At 41.0% G+C, this 25635-nt stretch overlaps 2 protein-coding genes across 10 annotated transcripts; one reads left to right on the forward strand and one right to left on the reverse strand.

Annotated features, from left to right (window-relative positions):
• The first annotated feature begins 1246 nt into the window (after positions 1–1246).
• LOC132472482 (mucin-17) lies at positions 1247–11423 on the forward strand. Of its 3 annotated transcripts, none has more exons than XM_060072095.1 (3): positions 1247–1469; positions 4305–5590; positions 9295–9473. In XM_060072095.1, the coding sequence occupies exons 2-3, from the start codon at positions 4312–4314 to the stop codon at positions 9459–9461; spliced, it is 1446 nt and encodes a 481-aa protein (XP_059928078.1). In that variant the 5' UTR covers positions 1247–1469; positions 4305–4311; the 3' UTR covers positions 9462–9473. The 3 variants fall into 3 exon arrangements, with proteins under 3 accessions (XP_059928078.1, XP_059928077.1, XP_059928076.1); XM_060072094.1 differs by having other exon boundaries at positions 1253–1469; positions 4305–6523; XM_060072093.1 differs by having other exon boundaries at positions 1254–1469; positions 4305–11423.
• On the reverse strand, positions 3508–25635 carry LOC132472484 (non-muscle caldesmon-like). Of its 7 annotated transcripts, none has more exons than XM_060072100.1 (14): positions 25510–25635; positions 21282–21449; positions 18436–18691; positions 18098–18168; positions 17243–17444; positions 16644–16778; positions 16467–16490; positions 14624–14658; positions 14479–14542; positions 13819–13950; positions 13525–13623; positions 11779–11862; positions 11433–11541; positions 3508–4128 (listed from the first exon to the last, which is right to left on the reverse strand). In XM_060072100.1, exons 1-14 carry the CDS (start codon positions 25566–25568, stop codon positions 4103–4105), a joined length of 1464 nt encoding a protein of 487 aa, XP_059928083.1. In that variant the 5' UTR covers positions 25569–25635; the 3' UTR covers positions 3508–4102. The 7 variants fall into 7 exon arrangements, 6 of the variants coding, with proteins under 6 accessions (XP_059928083.1, XP_059928082.1, XP_059928080.1 ...); XM_060072099.1 differs by having other exon boundaries at positions 18098–18171; XM_060072097.1 differs by having other exon boundaries at positions 18098–18234.

Below are 25635 nucleotides of genomic sequence, written 5' to 3' on the forward strand. Positions count from 1 at the left end.
CTAAATGATGAATTATCATACTTAATAAAAACGGAATATGGAATCTATGGGATAGATATAAAAAATGAATATAAATGATGCTATATTAATAATATTTGGTTAACACGTATACGTAACAATTTCATAAATCACATAACAATAGTATTCCAATAAAAGCAGCATTTTACTAAAAAGTTGTAAAGTATTTTAATAAAGAAATGTCGAAATTAAATCCTTTTGGAATCAACCTTAGCAAGGCAAGACTGATCTTCAATGAAAAACGTGAAATGTGAACTGATCTGTCCTCTCCTCTTTGCAGTCATTGTATCAAACCTCTACGTATTGTAAACCATTGTGACTGGTCCAGCCTGGCCCAGGTCTGCTGGAAATCTGTCAGAATGGGAGGGGGGCCAGACACATATGCCAGAGCAAATATATTATGAGCTCGCAAATTAATCTTGTTCCAAGGCTAGGAACGATGCAGTAAATATGATGAATTCACTCTCTAATGCTGCTCTGTTAATGCTTCAAAGTTACAATTATTGGGAAGGGTGACTATAAATTCTTAAAGTTCTGGCTGAACTTTATAACCCTGCAATAGTTGCATATTGAATAGCATATTGAACGGCCTAGTAAAGTTTATAATTACAACAGGCTCAAAACATTGAGTAAGGCAGCATTTCTCAAACCATGGGTCGCAGCGGCATCCCAGCTACTCAAAAAATGTTTGCATGATACATTTGATTGTTAACAACTTATCTATAAACCTGTGCTAAACCTGAAACAGACTCCAAATACTTTTGACCCATCAGACTACGGAGTTTTCTGTCAACCAATCCCATGTGACATTACTCCCAATCAATGATTGAAAACTGAGACCCACATCCAAATTTGTTAATGATTATGCAATTAAAGTTATAAACTTGAATATATTCAGGCTTATTTATGTAGGTCTAAGTGGGCTATAGAGGCTGAGGGTCAAGCTCTACTGGACCTTGGCTTGAAATGTTTGAGAAAGGCTGGTTTAAGGTATTACGCATAAGGATTTCTTAGATATATCTCTTACCTGTGTAGCTTTGTGTGTGTATCTTTGTATCCATGTTAATTTAAATTCATGTAAACAGCCCTAATAGCAAAAATCGAGCTGTCCATGCAAATAAATTCCTTACACCCTAAGCTTGCATCCTGATTGGCCGCTCTGCGGAGTGTAAGAAAGCAACACTCTTTCCTCAGAGACGTTACACTCCTCAGGTAGTGCTCCCGAATGCCCCCACCATCTAGGTCAAACTGTCACAGGCCCGTCGCCCTTTCGCAGTGGTATTATGTATTGGCTTCAGGGCTACAGGAGTTTTATTTTTGGATAGGTTACGGACACTGTTGCCCTCTGCCATAGGCAGGCTGGGGCTCAGTTGTGGATGAGGCAGTCCTTGTCACACTCCATGCTGGGATTAGCAGGCTGCGAGCATACTCCCCAAGCCATCACACAAAAGGTAAACCCAATCAAATTTGGCATCCGCTGACTGACAAGCTTATGGTACCGCGTGTTCCTGTCTGCTGCCGCTACTCCTGATGGCCTGCAAGCAGTGAAAAGCATTGGGCGTAGCAAGTGCACGATCTGAGCTACTTTGATGCATCGTTATATTCATATCCATATGGACTAGTTTGCAAAGAAACTGTAATAGTGTCAAAAGAAACATAGGCCAACATATGCACCTTCACCAATTGGACTTTTGAACAAATGAGGAGTCAAATATACATTTGGATAAATTCATACATTTGCATAATACTGAGGCATTTATATATTACAGCGATCAATACTTTTTGTTTAACTCAGATTTATGATTTGTTATTCAAATAACAAATGCGCATTATCTGATTTATGTATTTGGTTGATTCGTGTTTTCAAAGCACAGACTTGTTGAGGTCATGTCTGTTTTATTGCTCGGCTAAACTTACACTTTCCTCTTTTGAGTTGACCCAATGGAAGTGACACGGATATCCCACGCAGGGCCTTTAAAGGGGTAGGTGTCCTGTGCCTTGCAATAATCTGTTGACTGGAAGAACGACTTTCACAACAAAGCTGATTGGAAGCAGTTTTTAAAGACTACATCTTACAAAACAAATTTAGAAGCTATTTTTGCTGCCCTTTCTGAGATTTCTTTATTTGCATGATATTCTGACACCCACGGAAACAGTCGACAATCAAAATACCATTAACATATAAGTATTACATAACTGTGATTGCATACAGGTTGTTCCCATCTAAAGATGAACTGCAGGGTTTTTCAACCTTGACCCTATTTTCTTATCAGATGAAGTCCAAGGGTCTAAAGGATGTTTTTAATTGGTCCAGTATTGAGCCAGATCGCAGCAGTTATTATCCATGAAAATGAGCAGCAATGTAATCCTTTGGGGCAATAGCACCCCGTCAATGTACGTCCTTTCAAAGTGCTTGTTTTTGCTACTGATAGGCTCAGATTATATTTAATCATAATGGAAATAATTCCTACAGAGAATTACAACTCTTTTCTTTGTCTTTCGAAGTCTGTATTTAATTGTGTAACACCAAGTCACGCTCAAAGGAGCCTCTCTCTGAAACCTGGGTCTGAAATCTCCTTGTTGCAGGAAATGTCCCTACTGTCATTACAATCTTAACACTCCTTCACCCAAATATTTTAGACAACACTAATCTACACTTTCGTTTCACTCTCACTCACGTGTCCACCGTTTTCTTCCTGCAATAACTCAAATCACTTCTACTTGAGTCAGACTTGGTTGGACACAATAACAAACAGACTGGGTTCAAGCAAACAGTAAATACAAGTGTTATTTCTCTGTAGGGATCCTTTGCATTAGATATAATAAATACTGAGCTGTTATATATTTCCCACTTTCACAGATTATTGCTGCAGTGCTTTTGCCCAATACTGGACCAATTTTAAAAAACTGTCTCTAACCCTAGTCTTTTGTTTGTTGAGGTATACAGTGAACTTGTGTGGATGCTGGGACTTGTAGTTCTCTTTATTTCCCATACACACATACACACGTACACACACACAGAGGCTGATTGGCTGCCCAGAGGACAGCCCTTAAGTGCATGGAGCAGGTGGTGGGTGTCAGGATCTATTCGCTCTCATTTCTCTCTGTCTAAAATTAGACTCTGGCCCTTTCACACCTCGACACAGAGATACATTTAGTATGGAAAACCAACAAATCGTTAATAAACAGTCGCCTTCCCAATGTGAAAATAAAACACACAAACGAATTCTGATTCAAACTTTATATTGTCATGCTTATTTTCAAATGGATCAGTGCATAGGCCCTTCACTTTTCGTTCATCTCTGTAGTTATTCTCTGGGCTATATTGCCTGTATTAAATGGCCCTCTATTGCTGAGGAACATCTTTCTAATGTGTATTTATTGTCAGTAAGATTTAAAGACTTACAAATATATATACATTCCAATGCTGTGTTTGAACGTCATTGTAATAAATGCAATTGAATCATAAATAAGGACAAAAAACGAGAATTTAATTGCCTTCTGAAACAGTTGGAGTTAGATCCAGTTTATTTAAGTCCATATTTCAGCCAGACATATTCCTTTTTGGAAGACTATTTTCAGAGCTAATTCATCATGTATCCTAGTCAGAAGTAACAAGTTACATGCCTTTCTATTTTGGTTGAAGGCGTTTCATACAGCTATACAGCACCTATCCTGATGAGAGCACAGTTTTGTCCCTGCTTTTGATACACACGCAATATCATAATAAGCCGGGTTCATTTTCAGAGAATTAGGACTCTAAATAGCTAGTGTGATAATACTTTTCAAGAGACATTAATCACAGCATAGCAAGTTTAAATCCGTGAATTAACTTTAGGGAATTGTATGTTATTAATAAAGGAAAGTAATACATATATTGCAAAAATATAAAAAAGATGGTAACCGGGATAAATACAGACAATAAATGAATATATTCTGCATTCACATTGATGTGAACTGAAAAAAATCTGCAATTCGATGGAGTGCTAGGAATGTTTTTGAAAGAAACATAGGTAAAAAAAGCGGATTTCTTTCAAAAAGGGCTTTCCAGTTTTTGAAAATTCTTCAGACTCCAAGGTGTCCTTCACAAATCTTCATGGTAATCTCCAGCTGTAGAAAGACATTTTCCAAAATAAAGTATCCAAATATGGTTGAAAATGATTTTTTTTTTATACACACACTTAAGAGGGATGCAGTCTACTTATATTGTAATGTTTTTAGTATGGTAATAGTAGATGGGATTTGTATCCCCGACTTTTAAATTGACTGTAATTTGTTGTTTATAGGTTGGACATGCTGATGGAAGCGAGCTACAACAATGGGCTGGACCCGGACCTCTCCCAACCATATCCTCCTCCCGTACTACCTAAGCCGGGCAAAGACAACGCAAGACTCCAGAAACTAAAGAAGAAGAGATCCAAGAAAAAAGGTGGCCCCTCCCAGACTCCTATCCCCTTCCGCACCTGTTTGTCTCCTGTCAATGAAGCAAGCACGGACCTCGAACACAGCAACCATCCCTCCCCGTCTAGGTCCCCAGATTCAACTTACCTCGGGGATTCTTCAGTCTCCAATTTCTCAACGGTTCCTTTCTATAATAACTGCAAATCCCCCTTCCCTACTGCTCGCAGCAGCCCCTTTCGCCCAACATGCAGTTCTCCGCTACAGCACTACAAACCTCCTGTCCGTTCATATGAGGAACAGGTGGCTCCACTGTATGAGTGCTCATCTTTTTTATTTGAGGATGACACCCCTTTGACCATGCCATCGCTGTCCCCATCCCCACCACTGGAGGGGGTCGCAGCACCACCTTCTGTCTCTCCCTTTATCTTAACAAAGTCCAAAGGCTCTTTGGGTTCATTCTCTGCAATACTTAAAGAACCAACCCCCATGCCCAATTGTAGCCCAAAAATTTCTACCCACACCCTGACCCTATCGTCCACTGGCCCCACGACTGGTCAAGAGCAGACTTCATCTCGAGTTCTGGATTTATCGCTTGTTCCGGCACTGCTATCAGTTTCAGTCCCTCAGACACAGCCTTTAAGTGGCAGCAAACACAAAACAAACTCACAATCAAAGGCCAAAGCCTCTTTGACCGCCAAGCCTGCTTGTAATTCCGTTTGTCCTAACAGCCAAATACCCCCTGAGGTGACCGACTCAAATATAACACTTGTTGAAACGGTCAAAGAGAAGAAATTAAATTCCCAGCAGACAAAGATTTACACATCCAAGGCAACCTTTTATGAGATCTCTAAGCCCCCTTCGCTGCAGGATCTCACAGTATGTGCTGCATCGTCCCAAGGTGCATCATTATCTACTGGAGTCAGCGAGAAAACAATAGTGACTGCTGTAAAGAATGTACAAAAAGTACCAGTTGCCTTTACCCCGTTGAGAAGACCCAAAACACCCTCTTCTACACCCAGTAGGGGATCCACTCCTGTTATTGAAATATCAAAAGCGAATCCACTCTTATTTGCTACTAGTCCGGCATCTGCCTCTAGCCGTGATTTGCAACATTCGGCTTGCAATTTGGAGGTTTGTCCAAAAACCAATTCAACGAAAATTAAGACTCGAGGTAAGATCCCAACAGCACCAAAAGAAGCAAATCAGGGTGGAATAAATAGCAATACGTTAAACAAGCAGTTTTTGGAGCCTACAAGAGATTTGATGGGGAATGATATGCCAAACAGGTGTAAGACACATTCAGAAGGACCCATAGACAGTTTAACACCATGTCTTCCAACAGATAGCATGACCGTGGTTGTACATCATCATTCAACGTTGAAATCAGATCAAAGTTCACCGGATGGTGCTCTACTTTTGCCAAATATTCCAGAATTTATTTCAGGTGTACCAAACACTGCTTCAAATCCTAACCCCATAACTGTAAATACAACACAAGTTCCCCAAAATACAAACTTCCCTTCACCAAGCTCTAACCCACATGGACTGCCAGCTTTGGAGGCACGTAAATCATTGTCATCATTATTGGGATCTCAACTGACGCAAGCATCGAAGCAAAAATCAAGATCAACCTATTATGGCCTTACTCCCGCTGAATATGTTGCCTATGGTGGTATTAGGACTTACAGTGCATATCACAGACCGGTAAGCCCCAACAGGCTGAGCTCAAATGAAGCACAGCCTAAGGAAGAATTGCACGCTTTATCCGTCAGTAGCTCTGAACGAACTGCAACAAGGGCGCCTGATGGACACCAACCTATTGCTTCGTCTGGGGAGCCCTCTGCTGCACTTGTTTTGCATCAAACATCAGTCTCAAGGGAATCAAACATGGGCAAAGAGCAGACACCAAATAAAGACATTAAGCAAGACAGCCAATTTGAAGGTCAAATAAATGGATTACAAACGAGTAAAACATCTGCTGAAGAGAACACAAAACCAAAGCTACCGTTTGGCTTGACACAGAAAACTATGCAACCGTGCACAAGTGACGTATCATCACCAAAATCCTCTTACTCCGAGGCTTCAATAACCATACCTAAAGCAGGTGAGGTGCACCCACAAACCTTGGCATCCCCTAGTACAACCCCTTCATGTCTGAATAACACTAGCAGTGTGTCCATTATGTCCTCTCTCTCAGAAATTAAGGAATGCATGAATACTAAAATTCTGAATGGTGAATCCCCTTATCTTAATCCAAGTATTGATAATACCTTTAAGAAATTAAACAATGAAGCAAGCAAACCAGATCATGTAGATATATCTGGTTCAACAAAACATCCAAATACTCCCCCACATGATTCAGTGAAATCAACCATGATGCTGGCTAAGGACCAATGCCATCCTATAACATCGTGGTCAGGAATAAGGAAATATACTCAGCATGATCCAAAATTTGCAACAAGTAAAGCAACAGCCCACCCCTTAGTCTCAAATAAAGGCAGAGAATCGATGCAGGAAATCAGTGGCAGTAAGATACCAAATAGTGTACCCCAGAACACAATCAAACAAAATGATTTACCTTGCATGAGTACAAATGGAGCATATTTCCCTGACAAAGTGGGCAATTATGCTCCAAACTCAGATATTGCAAGCAGTTCAGTGTCAGTTTTTCCCTTAAAAACTAAAATTGTTACCAACCAAAATCTAGAAACACCCCAATCAATCAAGGTAACACTTCCTCCAAATAATATAATTCCCTCAATGGTAAACAACGTACTGAAACAGAATATTTCTGGAGCAGTAATTCCACCTTCATTACCTCAGTTGCAACCTTGTACAATTGATTCCGTGACTGCTTTGACTGTTTCAAAAAACCAACTCCCCTCCCTCCATGAAATGAAATCAGAAAAAAAATCGGATTCTAAAATGCCTTTAGCAACTATCTTAAATAAACCTAATATGTCTATCCGAAAGGGAACCAGCCAAAGCAAAACAAATAATAAAGTAATACCAAGCATAACATCAAATTTTCAGGACAAAATAGTTCAAGAGGTCACTGCAGAAATATCTATTGCCAAGAGTAACAAAAAAGAGTCGATGGTTGCTGATGTTTCTATGGCTCAAAAGATACATAACCATGTTCCTCGTAAAGAACAATTAATGCCAATACAAGACATAATAGAGTACCATTTTCCCAGTAACATTGCCAGGGAAACTGAACTGCATCAAAGCTTGGGAGCTAAAGAGCTCTCAGCAGGAAAAATGCCAACAGAAATTACTCAAAAAGATACCATACCTAAAACTGGTTCTGAACAATGTATTATTGAGTCTAAACAGACATTTCAAGAAAATGTGCGATTGAAAATGTCTAATAGTGCAGTGAAACTATCTAAAGCGATCAGTGAGGCTTCTCATCATGGTTACTCCACTGCAGAGTCAGCAAGTGTTAAGTCAAACGTGTTGAACGTTGGCTGTATTGTACCTGTGATTGAAAATAAATTACCTAATGAACCTTTTCTGGAAAAAGTATTTGATGCAGCAGGCAGGTCAGACAAGGCTTCCATTGAAACATCTTCTTTGCCGGGGAAGCCCTTTGTACCATTTGGCCCCATCTTGAGTCGTGTCACATCAAAAAGCCCTATGTTAACAATGGCCTCAGATAGTCAAGAAGCACTGAAACTGGTTGCTGACACAAAACACCCTGGGGGCTATTATAATAATCCAAAAATAACTGAACCCAGAAAACCTCTTGTTTACCCTATGACACATGTGTTAGAAGGTAAACAAACACCCACTGTTCTTCTGCAAAACAGAACTTTTACACCTGAGCCCATATTGACCAATCAATCAACTGTGAATGCACGGTTATTTTCACTTCCTGCTAGCAATGGTCAACCTTTAATGACCCCTCCCAAAGTAAAGCTTATAAATACCCGAATTAATTCACCTGCCCCAGGGTACATCAGAACCCCCTCACCAAGAATAAACACACGAAGCCCAGCCATTATAGGATCCCACCAAATCATTGATCATTTTAATCCAGCAAAAACTGAGTTAAGGTACTCAGATATTGAAGCTGAACACTTATTGAAGAAAAATAGTGAAAAAAACAAGTACTTCGAGGTAAACGCACAGATTGTACGCTCACAGCCTCATTCACCTCAAAGCCATCGCCATGGATACATTTCCCCGAACCCTCCCCAGTATGCCAATTCCATCAGAAATGTTAACGACCCTCTAAGCCCTTCTAAAGAAACCAAGGACATACCCAAAACTGTGACCCCACACTTCATAGATCCTATACCGAGTATATACCCTCAAACCAATGTCCCCAAAATTGGTCATGCCTCAGATGATCTACATACCTTAAACTACACTACACAAAGTGCATCCTGTTTAGATGTCAGGAAAAAGTCATCCCCCCTAACTGATGCAATTACCAGTAACATTCAGGGTTCCTTAAAGTCGACAAAACAAAGTGGTTATTCTCCAAATGTGGGAAAAGGAACGGCAGTACCAACAGCAAGTTCAATGCTAGTTAATAAGAGTATTCTGGTTGAAGTACTTTCCCAGACAGAACAGATATTAACTAACTTGGCTTCAAGCTCAGCAATGGAGGGAAAATCCTTAGATAATATCTCCATCTCGCCAACCTTCTGCCTCTCCGACAAATTAGAAAATAAGCCACCCAGAACCTTGCTAGAAACTAAAAAGACATCCTCTAACAAAAGCGACCCACCTCCCATAAATATAAGTCAAATACAGCCCCCTACTGACTCAATATTGAAAACAATCCCAGCTGCAGATAATGACATAGAACCACCCATAGTGAAAGGTGCTGTGATTGATTCTGCCACTCCTGCCTCTTTGCCTCAGGACTCAGTCTCAGTCAAAGTTCCTGCACCAAACAGAGGAATGTCAGTGCCATCTCAGCCAAAGGTTGGACTCAAAGAGGAGAAAGCACTAGAGAGCAGAGCTGCGACGACACCATCGGAAGACAGGCCCTCTACGAAGTCCCCGACATCAACTGCATCTTCAACTGATGACAAACCAACCGCCGTGTCAGAAATGGCTCCCCCTGCTGAAATACCCAAGGCGCTAAAAAAACCTAAAGGCCTTAAGGCCAAGCTGAGTGGGTGGTCACGCCTAAAAAAACACATGGTCGAAGAACCCGAGGAGCCCCTGTTTCCAGAGCCCCTGGGGGAATGTCAGGCAGCGGTCAGTGCTGGTGAAATGGAAACGAATCCAGTCAGCAGAGAAGAGGTTTTGGTAGACCAGTCCTCTGGTCTGGAGGTGCTCAAGGAAACAGAGGCCCCCAAGGCGCTGAAAATGTGGGATGCGCTGCTCTTTCATATGTTCTCTACCAAAGAGAAAATCATGGAGCAGATCAAACCCAAGAAGGACAAGTCGGACACAAATGAAAAGGCCAAAGAGAACCAGGTTGAGGTTCCATCATTTGTGAATCGGCTTCCTATTCTTCTGTACAGTCCCCGCTTTAACGCCAGAAAGCTCAAAGAGGCTGCAGCAAAGCCCCTCACTAAAATTGCCACAGTGTTCGAGAGAGGACTACTAAACCGCAAAAACCAGGATGATGAACGCAAAGACTTTAATAGAAAAGCAAGAGGATTTGGTGATTCAAAAAAGGAAGATTGAAAATGTATTGACATTCAAGGCTCCGACTTGGTGTAAGGAGAATTAGAAATAAATAAAGCCATCGGTACAAGTTAGCATTAAAAGTCATGTTCTGATATCTGTTACGTAATATTGCAGGCAAAGGGAAATGTCATTGTTACATTTTTAGTCAAGGATAAATCAAGGAATTACCGAAGTAGCATAAGGTGTATTATTTTAGATTTTAAAAAATATCCTATAGAAAAATGTGTCTAACATGAATACTTGACTATCACTAATCCAAAACAAATGATTAATGAATGAGTGGTTGTTTAACATAATTTTAATTAGTAAATTAACATGCTCTTAACAGGCAAACACCTGAGTCAAAGTAAATATTTAATTATTGTTTAATTTAAATAGTAAGCCAATCGGCAGAATTGACTCCATATTTGGATGAAATATATATTAGCAGATTATTCATCTTGAATTAATTGTGTAGAGTTTTATGAATGAAAGCCACGTTATATGTCTGTTGCGTGACTACACGTAGATCTTAGATATTGACATATGATAAAGTTCTTGTCTGGTTTTGAGAGAGGCAATTTCCTTTCGTTAATTTTTTTTCTATATATATGCAGTGTAGTGCTTGCCTATGGTCTAATCTGTTTCCTATTGCATTGTCACATGGCTTTTACATTCCTGGTACACAGGGCAAATTGACGCTGAATGCATGATGATATTTGACGGCTACCATTTGGGGGAGAACATCTTGTAGAAAAAAAACACAGATTCATACATTGGTCAGTAATGAGTAGAATGACATGGCTTCAGGAAGTTGAGGTGTGTATTGTCTAGAAATGAAGGTATAGTTTGAGATGAGTCTGGAGCTAGAAAGGCTGTTGAAACAGTTAGCGTAGTACAGTCAAATCCAGAGTAAAAGTTACTGAGATTCAAAGCATGTGGAAAGTATATGGAAGTAAGAGAGAAATAAGTCACAAAATAATATTTGTATTGAATTGCTTTAAAGGGATTCCCTTTCCTAAAATTCCTGACTTGATGTAGAAACCCCATCATAATCTAAGAGCTGGTAAATTAATCTGCTACTAATCAGTATAGCTACTGCAGTGGTACTTAAGATAAACTCTTTTGTATTTTTTGGTTACAGTGTGTTTGAAATAGCATAAAATCAAACATGAAAACATGTGTTTGTTTGTTCTTCATTGTTCTTTGAACCTTAGATACTCATGCCCCGATACATTTAAGTAGCAGTAACATAATTTATGTTATGAGAAACACAACGTCCTACAACAACAACTCTGAATTGTCTATTATGTATGTCATATTTAAAAGAAGCTGTTGTGAAAAAAATACATTGTTATGATCTTCCAAAAGGTTTTTACCTGACTTATATTTGTCATGTTCACTGCAGTCGTTATCATCTACAGCCACCTTCTCGTACTTGCCATGACCTGACACCACAAATTTGTATCTTTTGCCAGGGGAGCTCCCCTGAAAAACACAATTTTAAACACATTGATTCATCATCATTACATTGTGCATCAGCACCAAACAATTGGATTGCATAGGTAAATAAAATGAACTATTTTAACAATAAGTAGCAAAATAATATACTTGTAATTACAACTTCTCCAATAAAGCTATAGTTCACACACATATATAGGTTTAGGTATAAAGTAATAATCTGTGTGTGTAATAAGAGTGTGTGTCCCGTGTTTCGGAGCATACCTTGCCTCCTCTCCCAGGAGATGATGAATCACCAAGGTTCTCCCACAAGTTCTTCTTGCATAAAACATCCCCCGGTTTAATCTCCTGCGAGTAGAGGAAATTATGTCATGGTTGAAGCATCCTGGGTTATGGTTAGGATGAGATCATTGTTTTTACATATTTGCTCTGTGTGACTCCTCCGCAACAGAGCACACATCGGCGGATCAAGCTCAAGCCGGACGTCACGTGACACACACCGTCATTAGATAAGAAGTGTTATGTTTTGTTTTGTTTGGCATGTTGTAGACACAGGGACTGGCAATACAAATTTCAGCTGAGTTATTGTAAAGTTAAGGAAGAAATGTATCATTTAAGTGAGGCGGAAAAGAGAATTAGACAGCAAGGAATGTTAAAGGTCCCATATTATACTACCAGGTGTGAGTGTGAATCGCCATTACAAGCCGTTTTGAAAATATGCCTCTAGTGACATCACAAGTGGGCGTGTCCACCTTAATGTGTGCTGGATAGATCAGGTTAAATATGGGACCTGGGTAAGTTCAGGATTCTTGCTTTTTCGCCTTTTTTTATCCTTCCCGGGGAGAATAAAGGTTGGTCAATGGGTTCAGGGATCTCCCCGTTCGTACCCGGTACCAGCTAGCATGAGCTCTCTGATGTACATTCACAGGTTCCAGAGCACTACGCCCAACAACTCAGCTTAATAAACAATCAGGATAATGCAACACTATTTCAAGGTTCCAAAAAAAGAGAATTCATCTTATTTAACAAGCAGTTAATTCAGTACTATTTTGTTCCAAATAACCTCTTCTTCTTCTGGACTTTGTGCAACAATACAGGTAGACCGACAATAGCAACACAATTTATCAGAAGCACCTAAGAAAAGCTTGCAGGAAAGCACGTTTTTTATTTGAACAATCGTGGATGATTATTCATTCTTGGACACTGATCCAGTACCCTATTTGTTCCAGCCTGAATTTGAAGAGAATGAACACATCCAGGATGTGCAAAGAGGGATGATGAAATGGCTTACAATTTGGTTTGGGTAGATCTGACTCCGGTAATAGATCTGTAAATGTAACTCCGTTGGAGTATGTCTAAGTATGGCAACGGATGGGGAGTGTCTATGCTGCAAAATTAATCTATATAATTTTGGAGGCTTGACATCTCTGGTGAAAAAGCTCTGGTTGTGGCTTGAATCATTGATAATCCCGGCTGTTGTGGAGACACTTTCTCATGTCCCAAAAATGATCTCAGGAGGTTTGTATGAATTCTGTGTTGTTACTCTCAGTGCTACCTGTATCACTGCGCACAACCCCGCAGAAGAAGAAACAAGTATTCGGACCAAATTGTGCTGAAGTAACTAGTGGTAAAATATGAAATTAATTCTTGTTTGTACATGGTGTATTCCAGATATTCACAAGTAAATAAATGAATGTCGGCATTATTTTGAGAGTGCATTATGTTGCGTTGTGGAGCTCATGCTCCAGCACCTGAGAAAAAACATCAAGGCTTACCAGTACCAGGTAAATACGGGGGGATCACTGAACGGCACTTGTCCAACCCCAGAAAGGATTACAGAAGACCAAATCCTGAACTAAACCCGTTAAGGCCACAACATTAACAGCTGAAAAAAAATAAAAATAATGTTGTTGTTGATGTTGGTGTATCATATGCGGAAAAAAAGTATGGAAATTAAACTATTCTCAAAACCCAAAAATATGAATCAAGACGATGAAAATAGCCTCTTACTGCTGGTTTGGTAGGGGAACTGCTTCTGGTGCCATCTGGGCTTGCCTTCACCCATTGGTTGATGAGGTCAGCCACGCCCACTTTAAGTCCTTCGGCATCCTGAGACAGAGATCAACAATTTATTAGTAATGAAGTGAATAGTGAGTTCATGTGAGTGATTAGCTAAAGCACCGATTGGCATGAAATATAAATTTCATCAGCAGAAAAAATAATTGTTGTGTAACCAAAACACATGAATTAATTAAAGGTAATGGTGTTTACTTAATGGTTTATAGAGGTGCTCTTTTTGTTAACCTTGGACAGTGTGACCTTAACCGAGTTCTGGGTCCATGCATCACCAGCCTCGAACAGGTTTTTCTTGAAGGAAACAGGCTCACTGGGATTGGCAAGTTCTGTGGCCGGTGGTTTAGCTGTTTTAGCATTGCTCTGCAACAACAAATGTGAACCGCTGTGGATGTTCATGGCAGTGCTGTGGTTCAGATACCGATGCTACGCTTGAGCCGATATTGGTCCTGACACGAGTTGAAGGGCAGAACGGGCAGGTATAATATGTCACGACTGTCCAAGACTGCAATTGGCCAGACTATGCCGGTAATGACTGTAAAGCACATCCTATGATGTAATATTTGGATGATACCACGGTCACCAACAGAATAAGATAACACTTATTTGAGTTTATCCGGACACTTAGAGGAAGAGGAAGGATGCTGGCAGCAGGGTCTACAGTGGAGCATGATTCTTTGTCAGGGTTAATGCTGATGGGTTCTGGGACTGCTTCAGAGATAACACTTGCATACTTTCTCATTGTTGATGTGAATATGTTAAATACACAAAGACAACATACAGAGGAGAGTACTGAGCCTATGTGGCTAAATCCACAAGAACATGCAAAGTCAAATGGTTATTTTAGTACCACTTTATTTAACAACAAAAACAACTAGTGTGTGAACGTACCTTGAAATCATGTGTGTAGTCATCAATCTTGGAATCAGCTGTAGGTGACAGTGTTCTTCTCATGCTGTTTGCGGTGAAGACATTTTTAAATGTTTTTCGTCTCCAGTAATGCCTCTTTTGTCAATTTGTATGAACATAGACTCACCTTTTATTTAACGAGCAAGTTAAGGGCTCCGTTTTCTGAGCCATCGAAGGTGATCCGATGGATCCAATAAAATAGAAGTCAAAGTAAAAGACAGAATAGATATCATTGTGGAACACATTTAAAGTAGGCATACGTATATTATGAGAAAACAAAGTATTAAGGTGGCTTTAAAATCAAATGTAGCCAAGGACTCTTTAAAAAGACTTTAAGCAGAATTCAAAAAGCTTCAAGCATGCTTGATTACCAAACAATGCTACTAGCAATGGTTCAAATCATCACAAAACAGGCAGCCAAGCTAATAGTATTAAAATGCAGATACATTATTGGTTGATTTAACTTTACCAAAATTGGCAGTAAATTACATTTTAGGCATTCCAGGCTCAGCTGCTTTGAGCGGTTTATATGATTTTGTAGTTGGTGGATGCTTAGTAACATTCAGGATAGAAATGAGTAAAGTTGCGTGTAGAGTGGCCCAATGTGTCTGTGTGTGACGAGACGATACGATATAGAGGCACAGGCCATGTGTAACTGTTAAGCTGTGCAAACGTTTACTCCCAGTCAGCATGACGCCATTCTGCAAGGCAGTGACTGAAGACATGCATTTACACATTCTGTGGCACTACACACTCTGCTTAATCAGTAGGCCTACCTATTATTATTAATAACAATAATAATAATAATAATAACAAAAACACCCAAGGCACTTTACATAGTTAGCAAAGTGCATTCAACCATAAAAATACTACACAGAAATGAGAAAAATTATGCAAGAACATTAAATGTATCTAATGAATCAACTAGCCATGTGGCTGGGTGACAGAGAAGTCATCCCCCACCTCATAACAAGGGGTTAAGGTGCTGTCTCATAAACAACCAGCAGCAGGATGGCACCATAGCAATCTCAAGCACATGTTTACTTAGATGTAAATGATGTGCCTTCAAGCTTCCAGGAGCAGAAGAACCGATTAGCGTGTGTTTGCTCTCGGGCAAACTGTGTGGATGAGCGCCTGAGTTAAAGCGACTCATAATTCATCATATTTGACTGTCCGATGTTATGTTTGTCTCATCCTCCAAGCGATGGAGCATATGTTCAAGGCAGTAGCAAGATATAGAAGTGAGCTCCATATATATGTTTATATATATTTTTTTAACCATTTGATTAATTTATTGACAGGCAATACAAAATTACACCTACTATGTACAAACACAACCCATTGTTGAAACACTACACATAGACTCATGTGTAGATCAGTGCCCGAATTAGAATTGTTGTGTTGTACATTTTGAGATTGATCTCAGAGGAATTTAAGTTTTAGATTGGGGTGTATCCTTTCAATCCTATAAGTTATTATATGTAATGTATTTATTCATATTTATTCTGTATTATGTTTTATCCAATAATAAAAAGTAGCATTTAAAGTCTTTTAGATTTTCCATATGATGGTAATTTGCATGTTGTGCTTCACGGTAATACGCTGATTTCTTTCTAGGTTGTTTCTAATATAAATGCCGATGGTAAAAATATGACGCATTGACTTATAATATAAATAACTACTATAATAAGGACTAATGATGCTAAGATGAAGCCGTGCATTCTTCCCAGTGCTGTGATGTCATGGCACCAGCGAGTGCTTTCCCTCCCCAAACGTGTTTTGTGTCATGCTTATTTTGCAGAGGTTTTGCATTGTAGCCTAAATCCTGACATCACACTGTAACCAACAAAGGCCCCATTGTTCACATGGCCTGTTGCAGACGGCGTAGTACCACAGAGAAACACACCAAATCCAATCACAGAGCAGACACAGCCAACACAACCATCCGCCGACTCATGCACGGGACTTACGGGATAAAACCGAATGAGAAGTTTCTAGTGGAGGGTTGAGGAGCGAGGGGAAAATAAACACTTTTGGTTGACAGGGTGCAAAATACAAGGACATCACAATGTGGAACAATGGAGGAATGATAGCAAACATATAGTTGTTTGGGAACAGTCATGGAGGACTTGTGGATCAAGGGATACCTTAAACGTTGGGCCCATGGGCCCATAGGGGTTTGTCTCCAACGTGTCTCCATGGTTACTGTGTGAGGTCTGCGTCAGCTGATCACCCCCCTCACTGCCCAATTCTTCTTCCTGCATGGTCATGTGACTCTCCAACTACCAAAGGGCTATGAATAAGTAATAGCTCCACTTGCACTCTGTCATTCATTAATTGATGCATTGTTATTCATCCTGTTTACAATGTTAGCATGAAACAATATAATGTATGCAGTACAAGGATGGAGTACAGGTCTATGTTACTGCTTTGGAGTTTAAAGAGTAACCACCATTTTTGTGGTAATTTTGACTAATCAGAGATAATTTCAAATGAACTTCATTTTAAAGTTGCAAATTAATCTTCCCTTAGATGTCCAGGGTTGTGGAATTGTTGTATGCTCTTTACAGATGACTAGTTACGATGTGCAAATACCACAAACTTTAAAATAACTCACATTAAAACACATGAAGCCCTCAGCCCATTCTGCAATGTTTGTGATGTGCATACCATTATACAAAGTGATTGCTTGCGTGCTACCGACTTGCTTGTACCCTCGACACTCGCCAATCAGATTGAACCTCACCTCCACATCCTGAAGCCGACATCTTTCATCCAGGCTGTAATGGAGGTCTGCCATATCGTGCGGCTGCTCTGCCGTCCTGCATTTCATCTCCCCCACCACCCGCTCCCCTCTGTCCCTGTGTGTTTGACAGGCCTCATCCAGACCCTTGAAGGCCCCAGCCCCCTCTCCATCCACCAGGTGCAGGTCTCTGTGAGTGGGCGAGCTGGGGATAGGGGGGGTAGAACACACAGGGTATAAACTGATACAGCAGGGGGCTGTTAAGCCAGAACCTTCTTAGACATGGCCAAGTTTTTCTCTGGGATGCTGAGCGCAGGAACTGACTCACTAACTGACCATCAGACATTTAGGTTAGGTTATTGGAGATGGCTATATAGCTCTGTGGGATGGTAACTGGATTTAAGGAAAAGTAATTATCAAAGAGTTTTTTATTATATTATCTAGTGTAATATATGATTGAGCCAAAGCTACTTGGTGAGTTATTAAATTTTTCTACTGACTTCACTTTATTTTACTCTATTAGTATTTTATTTAAAATAATAGTCAGAGCAGGCATATATCTTTAAAGGTGACATAATATACCAACAGGTGTGAATGTGATTAGCCGTTACAAGCTGTTTTGAAAATCTGCCTCTTTTGACACAAGTAGGCGTGTCCACTTAGATGTATGACGGCTAGATGAGCAACGTTTGCTACAGTCCACTGGGTAGGCTGGGAGACTGATCTATCCAGCACACATCTAGGTGGACCCACTGGTGATGTCAGAAGAGGCCGATTTTCAAAACGTCTTGTAACGGCTAATCACATTCACACCTGGTGGTATAATATGTCACCTTTTTTAAAAGTAGAACCTCCTACCAGGGCCTCGTCGTTTCTGATTCAAGAGAGCTGATGTTCCTCGGCAGGACCTTGGGCGCTAGGCTCCTCGCCTTCTGGGGTAAATTCAAGACGGAGGAGCTGCATGATATCACAATGTCCTTTTTCCTGTCACATATCTGGGATAAAAAAAAACAAACAGAAGAGATGAAACTACAGTACGTCGTGTCATGTGTTGTAATGTATACTTAAATTCACATGGAGTTTCTATCGCATATTTTTTAGCGTTATTCAGTAAGTAACAAAATAGCTATAGCACAGCATACAAATTATATCATGAAATATATCATAACAAATTTTAAAAAGCCTTTCAAATGCACCTTTTCCTCTGAGTATCTTGAAGTTCCTGGAGTCGTGATGCTGCCTCGGGTCTCTGGCCCCTCCCCCTTTTTATCTTCCTCCTCCTGGTGTTTGAGCTTCTGCTTGTGAGTGAAACGGCTCTCTTCAGACCTCCGGCTGTGCTCCTGCCTCAGGAGGCTTTCCTTACGGTTCTCCAACCTTTGGGTCCAATCGCTAAAGCCCTCATCCTCTTCCAGAACCAATCGGCTTTGAGGAGGTTTCACTTCCTCGTCGTACCTAAAAATCAGGCAGAGAAATCGGAGGAATCATTCCCACACAAATGCAGACAAGTCTGATAAAGTATGCTCTTTACTTTCTTTATTTCTCACAAAAGGTCATTTTTAGGCAAGAGGGACGCTTTAATCCTCTTCAATTGATTTGGTTAACTTGAGTCAAACTGAAGGCTGGGTATCATATATGGTACGGTGGTTCTCGTTTGACTATGGGTGAGTGGAAATTTAAACCTTATTTCCCCAAAAAATTTAGTATTCCTTTAGGGTGAGCAGGTCTTTATGCGACAATACCGGTCTGCTTGATTGAACAATTGTAGCTTTACCCAGGAGAGACACCTTTTGATGGTTTGATCACCCAGTCATTGAATGTAACAATCATACAAAATAGCAAACGCTTAAGCATAAGAAACCTATGGGCTCTTATTTCCAAGACAAATATATGTACGTACATCTAAACTAATCAAAGACATAAATCTTTGGCAGGATAGATATAAAAATACCTGTCTTAAGTTTGAACAATGTCTCTAAACAATCCTAAGCTTTAGAATGTGGAAGTGGTTCTGTGTGATAAACAGCTGCATGGATGGATGACTCTGTTTAAGATGTGCCAAGATCGGAGATACTGGGGGCACTGCCAGGATCCTTCGAACACAACAGGTGGGTGAGGTGCCCTGAGGATTAAATCTCCCTGGAAACATAAACAGTGGCCATGGAGACACATCGCAACGGCCTTCAAACAGGAGGGCAAAGCTGCATCCTTTGTAACCTGATTGGCCCTAACAGACATCTCAGTCATATACACCCACACACACGCACACATACACAAACACACACACACACACAGGCACAAACACACACACACACACACACACACACACACACACACACACAAACACACACATAAACACACACGCACAAACACACACACACACACACACACACACACACACACACACACACACACACACACACACACACACACACACACACACGCACTATAAACATAGTAGGCAAACTTCCATTTAAGATCTCAATATAGTGTTGATTATTATAATAAGTAAAGCTGTCGTCCTATTAAGTGATGAAGGAGCTGACGTGAAGCAAAATAGTCATGTACATTATTTTGCTTATATCAAGGCTACTTACCAAATAAATCAATGATTTTATACAGACTATAACAACAAAACATTATAATTTAAATCATAGAAAAAGATTTTATATTTTTCGCTTCCGCTAATAAATAATTAATCTCTTAAATTTGAGTTTGGTCTAGGAGAGAGGAAAATGAAAAGAGATAGCTTGATGATGAAGAGATGGAGAGGTCCACACACTTTAACTTGGTGAGGGTTGTTCCAGTGGTATACACCATTTCCAATATGTGGCTCAACATGTTGGGCCAAGTTATTACACAAGGTCACACTGGGGGAACTTGGTCCGCAGCAAAGGCACAGCGAGAGGAGTCACCATGAATGGTCGACTGCAAATCAGTCAGACCATTAAAGGCTTATGCCCGGATGGAGTGTAAACAAAATGCTCCAATAGGGTTCCCTTGTTGAGGATGATTGGCAAACGTTTGAGTTCCAGTTTGTGCAATACTGCAACAACAACCACCCCGGCCAGTTGGGGATTTATTGGTTAACCTCTTAATTACCACTAGCTTTTTGAGTATGTGAAAAAAAATCAGCTTAACATATTAATGTCCTTGGTATCATTGGAAATGTTACACTTTTGTTGTTAATGCTGCAGCCAAAACGCGCCAGAGGTTTTAGCTGACATTACCATCTGCTACTGAGACGATGCAGTATACTTTGCTGTACTCTTCATCACGGCAGCCCAAAGTCTCCAGTGACTGGCATGTTTCCCTTCCTCAGCACATCTCCCCTTCCACTACACAGAGGCTCAATGAAGCGTGTCATCAGGTCTGATCACAACCGTTGACAAGCCATGTAAACACATTAGGTCTGTCTAATGGGAACTAGTCCGCAGCTATCAGCACTAGAACGGAATGAGAACCACCAGAATATCCTGCAATTGTGATTCAGGAATAATGTCAGTAATTCATGAAGTCGGTAAGTTATTCTCATCTCTAAACAAGCTAGATGGTTTATTACCTTCGAGACATTGAAAATTATGTGAAAAATGATGATTGCTCCTAACTTATAAGGTTGGGCCCTAACATTCTCACCTCTTGCATGCCCGAGGTGAGCCTTACCTGTCTCGTTTACATTTACATTCAGGGCATTTACCAGACGCTTTTATCCAAAGCGACTTACAATAAGTACATTTGTCAGAAGAAAGAGAAACATTATATCACTGTTGACACAGTGAAGACCAACACTATTCATAGAAACAAGTGCTAAGCATTTACAATTGCTAGGCTAACCCGCTCCCCGTTAACAGCAAAATAGCTAGGATAAGATGGTAAACAATGCTCGGTACTATTTTTAAGAGCCAGAGTACTATTTTTAAGTGCCATGGAGTCTCTCCACTGCCAGCCGATGCCAACTCCCACCCCCTGCCCTCTCACACTCCCCTCCTCCCTGCCACTTATATAACAGACCACACCAGTGGATCACAGAGCCCGTGGTTCTTACTGTGCTGTTGGAGGTGTGGGGTCCTGTGGTGGGTTAGGGCTCGGGGCCCAGGTGGGCCTGCCCCCCTGGTCTCCATGCTCACACTGCTCCCTGGGCTGCTCCCTGGATCTCCGTCTGCGCTCGCGCTCCACCTCCTCAGCATCCTCTTGGCTGCGTTGGGCTGTCACCCTGCAGGTGACGATGACACACGGAGAGACATGGAAGACACACAGGGGGAAAACCGTCACTAACACGCCTCGCAGGGCCTGGCCAGTGACCTACCCGTAGTAGGTCAGTGGCCCATGGAGGTCCTCTTACACACATGCACACACCCACACACACACAGACAGACACACACATAGAAATACACACTTGACACACTCACACACACACCCACATAAACAAATGCACGTATGTACACACCAGATACAAACACACATATGGAGTCAATCACAAATGGACACGCACACACACGCACACACACACACACACACACACACACACACACACACACACACACACACACACACACACACACACACACACACAAACACGGACACACATATACACTCCCACACACACATGGACACAGAAAAGTGAAGCAGGACGTGTTTCAGTAGAAATTCTGTGAAAACTGCTATGTGTGCCAAGAGGCTGTGTGACACTTGCTTTCTCTTTCCTTTCAAAAACATCTTGAAAAACCAGGCAAGCGCAATGTTAGTAGTGTTTGTACTGTCAGGATTCCTATACTAAAAAAGCATCAAAACAAGTTCTGTAAACTTGCACTTACCGGTAGATGCAACTTAATATAGAGTAAATGCCGTTTGGCATGTGTATGTGTGTGTGTGTGTATGTTTGTTTGCGTGTGTTTTGTGTGTAAGTGCATGCATGTCTGTGAGTGTATGTTTGCGTGTGAAGGGATACAAACGATTTGTTTTGGTGATTTTCCAGAGGCACTGATTTTTTTAACAATCTCCACTTCACAATTAGACGACCTATCTCGGCTTCTATATTAACCAACGTATTTTATTGGTTTACCACATCTGGATGTATTTTAGTCATCATCTTGGGTATTTTCACCGATGCTCAGACATTTTCATTTGACCGAGTGTGATATGGGCCTCAAGCCTCCGTTCCCCCCTGGTAGGAACATGCAATAAAAACACTCGGGATAGAACAAGAGAATAGTAGAATATAGAGCGAGCGAGAGGAGAGGAAACAATGAGATCATTTGAAAATAAACCAAGGAAAAGTGAAGGAAAAAGAGAAAAAATAATGAAGGAAAGAACAAAAGGGAGGAAGAAAGGATGAAAGAAAGAGAGTAAAGAGCAAGACTGGGAGAAGTGTCCAGGGAAGATTGGAACAGATGCATCAGAGACTCTACTGGGGAAAATCATTTCAAGGCCGGGATTGGGAGTGTTGTCCTGCCTTTACCTCTGAGCAACAGGTTGAACACCAAGTCCCACCACCGGGACATGACTAGCAGTGATGTGGAGGTTCCGTTCTTGTTTAATCACCTGAGCGGTCACAATTGATTTGCCAAACCCTGGAGCTTTGGTTACATCTTTGATTGAGATCATTTGTCAGGGAAAAGGTTACGCATTGGTTCCCGCTGACAGCCAAAATATTTCTGTCTAACGCAATGTTCGCTGTATCAGTGCCCTTGAGCATGGCAGCATGATATCTGTTTTTCGTATTCATTAATCCGGCGAAGGGATGATAATTAACTGGGAAGTGTGTGTCTGCTTATCAAGACATTAAATGAGGAGATCATCCTATTGGCACGAATCAATCCCAGTTTAAATGGTTGTTTTTTCTGTGTGAGGTCTTTATGGATCCACCAGGCCCTACATAAACTACTGGCTCATAACCTGATGACTCATAGCTATTTGGGAGCAAAATAGGTCACAAGTGGTGCAGGATGAAGGATTGATCGCCTTTGCTCCCAACAAAGAGGCTTTGGTCCACAAAACAAGGGCAGTGAAAATGTAAATACTTTAAATCTCATTTAGGCCTGGGGTGTAGAGAATATCAATCAGCTGATTATTTCCTGTTGTTTTGAATTTGTTTGTAGCATGATTAGCTTTCTGACAAAAGGAACATGCTATACTCGACTTGACTTGTGACGTTTTGACTTTGCTCAGTGAAACCCATATACATTTGTTGTCATAAAGAAGGTTGCTTTATATTTTTCATTATAAGGAATAATGCAAATACTTACATTTTAGTAAGGGATATTGGATTGTTGTTAATACCTTAGAACTTGCATTGTTATTCAGTCAAGTCAAAGTGAAATACTGTTGAAGACCAGCAAGGGTTTTTGTGTGTGCCAACACAACACAGAGGTTTACCTCCCTGATCTATTATGCCTAACCTAACATATAGGGTATTCCTAATTTAACATAAATAGCACAGGTCTTGAATTTAAATACCTCAGATGACCTAGTTGTGCAGCCGGCTAGCCGGAGACGTCCAGTTGGATCACTCTGCATATATACCACCTCTGCACATATGCAGGTATTATACAGAAAATGTGACAAACCTATTCTAGGCCAACCGCAAGGTTGAGTGTAATTGAGTTTTAGTGTCCTTTGGGGCAGACCCTCTCAGTGTTGACAGCTGTGTGTGCCGGGGTCAGTGTGTGATGACGATATGCAGCAGTTACGGACATTCTAGATGCAGACGACTGGCCAAGTGCGTCCCCTGGGTTATATGAAGTAAATCTAAGATGAACATCACTTTTTCCACTGTGCTCCCCTCACACATGCTACCCTCTGCCCGATAGGGCACTACTGTAGGTCTGTGTAAATGAAAGGCAGCGTCTAGCATCTGTGGCACTGTGTGCGTGTGTGTCTGTGTGTGTGTGTGTGTGTGTGTGTGTGTGTGTGTGTGTGTGTGTGTGTGTGTGTGCGCGTGTGCGTGTGTGCGTGTGTGTGTGTGTGTGTGTGCGTGCGTGTGTGTGTGTGTGTGTGTGTGTGTGTGTGTGTGTGTGTGTGTGTGTGTGTGTGTGTGTGTGTGTGTGTGTGTGTGTGTGTATGTGTGTGTGTGTGTTTGTGTGTCCGTGCATGTGTGAGGGTACTTGTCTTGTGCTGGGCTAGATGATGTCATGACCATAAAGGAAGTGCAAGTAATAAAAAGGGGCCATTGAATCCAGAATTCCCCGGTGCTGTTCTGAGTGATGTAATGCCACAGCACCAAGAAATGCAATAACTATACAGGAGTATAAGTCCAGCTGTACTTCAACAAAGCTTTTCTTTTCTTACTCTTTCTTAAGCAAAGAAATGGGAGTGTATTCATGCAAGATAAAAGCATGTGACCAACAACTTCTTCATGCTAGTTGATCAAAATGTGCAGATTCTGAAACAACAATCTCTGTTACAGCGTGTTATATGCTTAATGCCCCCCCCCACCCCCACCCCCCCTCCCCTTCCACCCAACAACCTCTTCTTAATGTTGTGTCGGGTCTCAAAGAGATCTAAAATTCCACTGTATCCAAGGTGACCAGGTCAAGCCTCTGAGCTTTCATCAAGAGCCTGGCAGGGGGCAGGGACCCTGGGAGGGATAAACTTTGCACACCCCGGACAAAGAAATTAAAGTAGGTACACAGGCTTGAATGTGATCCGTAATTCTGCATGGAAGGAACCTGAGGGAATCTTTGACCAACTGAAATATATTGTAATGGCTATTGGATTGTATTTATGATGTTGTGGTTTTTTCATAACAAATGCCTGTCCTCCTAGTTCATAGAGATGCAAATGATTCTTGCATCTAAATTTCCTAACGACAGCAGTAGTAGCAGCAGTTTTCGTTTACCCACTCTGTTTTGGTTATCATTAATCCAACGTCAATGACATGTTACGCACATTGTACATAGCTTTGTGTCTTGCATACATTCTATGTTTATGTTTGTTTCTCCACCTATCTTACAACTGACAATTTGATTCTGCAAATGTAGATCAATCAGGTTCATTGGACATTGACACCTGATGTTAAATACAATTCAATACTTTGTTATCAGCTCCCAAATAAGCAACATTTTAAATGGTCTCAAAGCATGCTTCACCCTACTTGCATTGTAATATATTGTGCTGCTGTCCAATGAGAAGATAACTTCTAATCACCCATTTTGATGCATTATTTAATGAAACATCACCCGGTAGTCTTACTGATAGACACCCGGGAGCACTGAAAGAAGGTATTAGTGTCCAGGATCCCAGTGTGCAGGATGTAAGGAAGCACCGTCGCCTACCTTATGAGGTTCTGCAAGCCCTGCTTGTTGGAGTGTCGTCTCTTGATGGAGCTGGACATGGCCTTACTGTCTCTGTTGGGTTCCTGATCTAGATTCTGGTCCAGATGTGAAATCCCTTTCTATCGC

Source organism: Gadus macrocephalus, chromosome 14, assembly GCF_031168955.1.
Source record: "Gadus macrocephalus chromosome 14, ASM3116895v1".
In the NCBI taxonomy this organism is placed as follows: domain Eukaryota; kingdom Metazoa; phylum Chordata; class Actinopteri; order Gadiformes; family Gadidae; genus Gadus; species Gadus macrocephalus.

Bases quoted from the DNA above. Each gene is read 5' to 3' on its own strand.
- LOC132472482 (XM_060072093.1), top strand. From the start codon at position 4,312: ATGCTGATGGAAGCGAGCTACAACAATGGGCTGGACCCGGACCTCTCC.
- LOC132472484 (XM_060072097.1), bottom strand. From the start codon at position 25,568: ATGTCCAGCTCCATCAAGAGACGACACTCCAACAAGCAGGGCTTGCAG. The intron at 18,692-21,281 runs GTAAGAACCACG...CCTGATTTTTAG, and splicing joins CCCACACCTCCAACAGCACA to GTACGACGAGGAAGTGAAAC. The intron at 14,659-16,466 runs GTAAGTCCCGTG...TCGATGGCTCAG, and splicing joins TTCTCATTCGGTTTTATCCC to AAAACGGAGCCCTTAACTTG.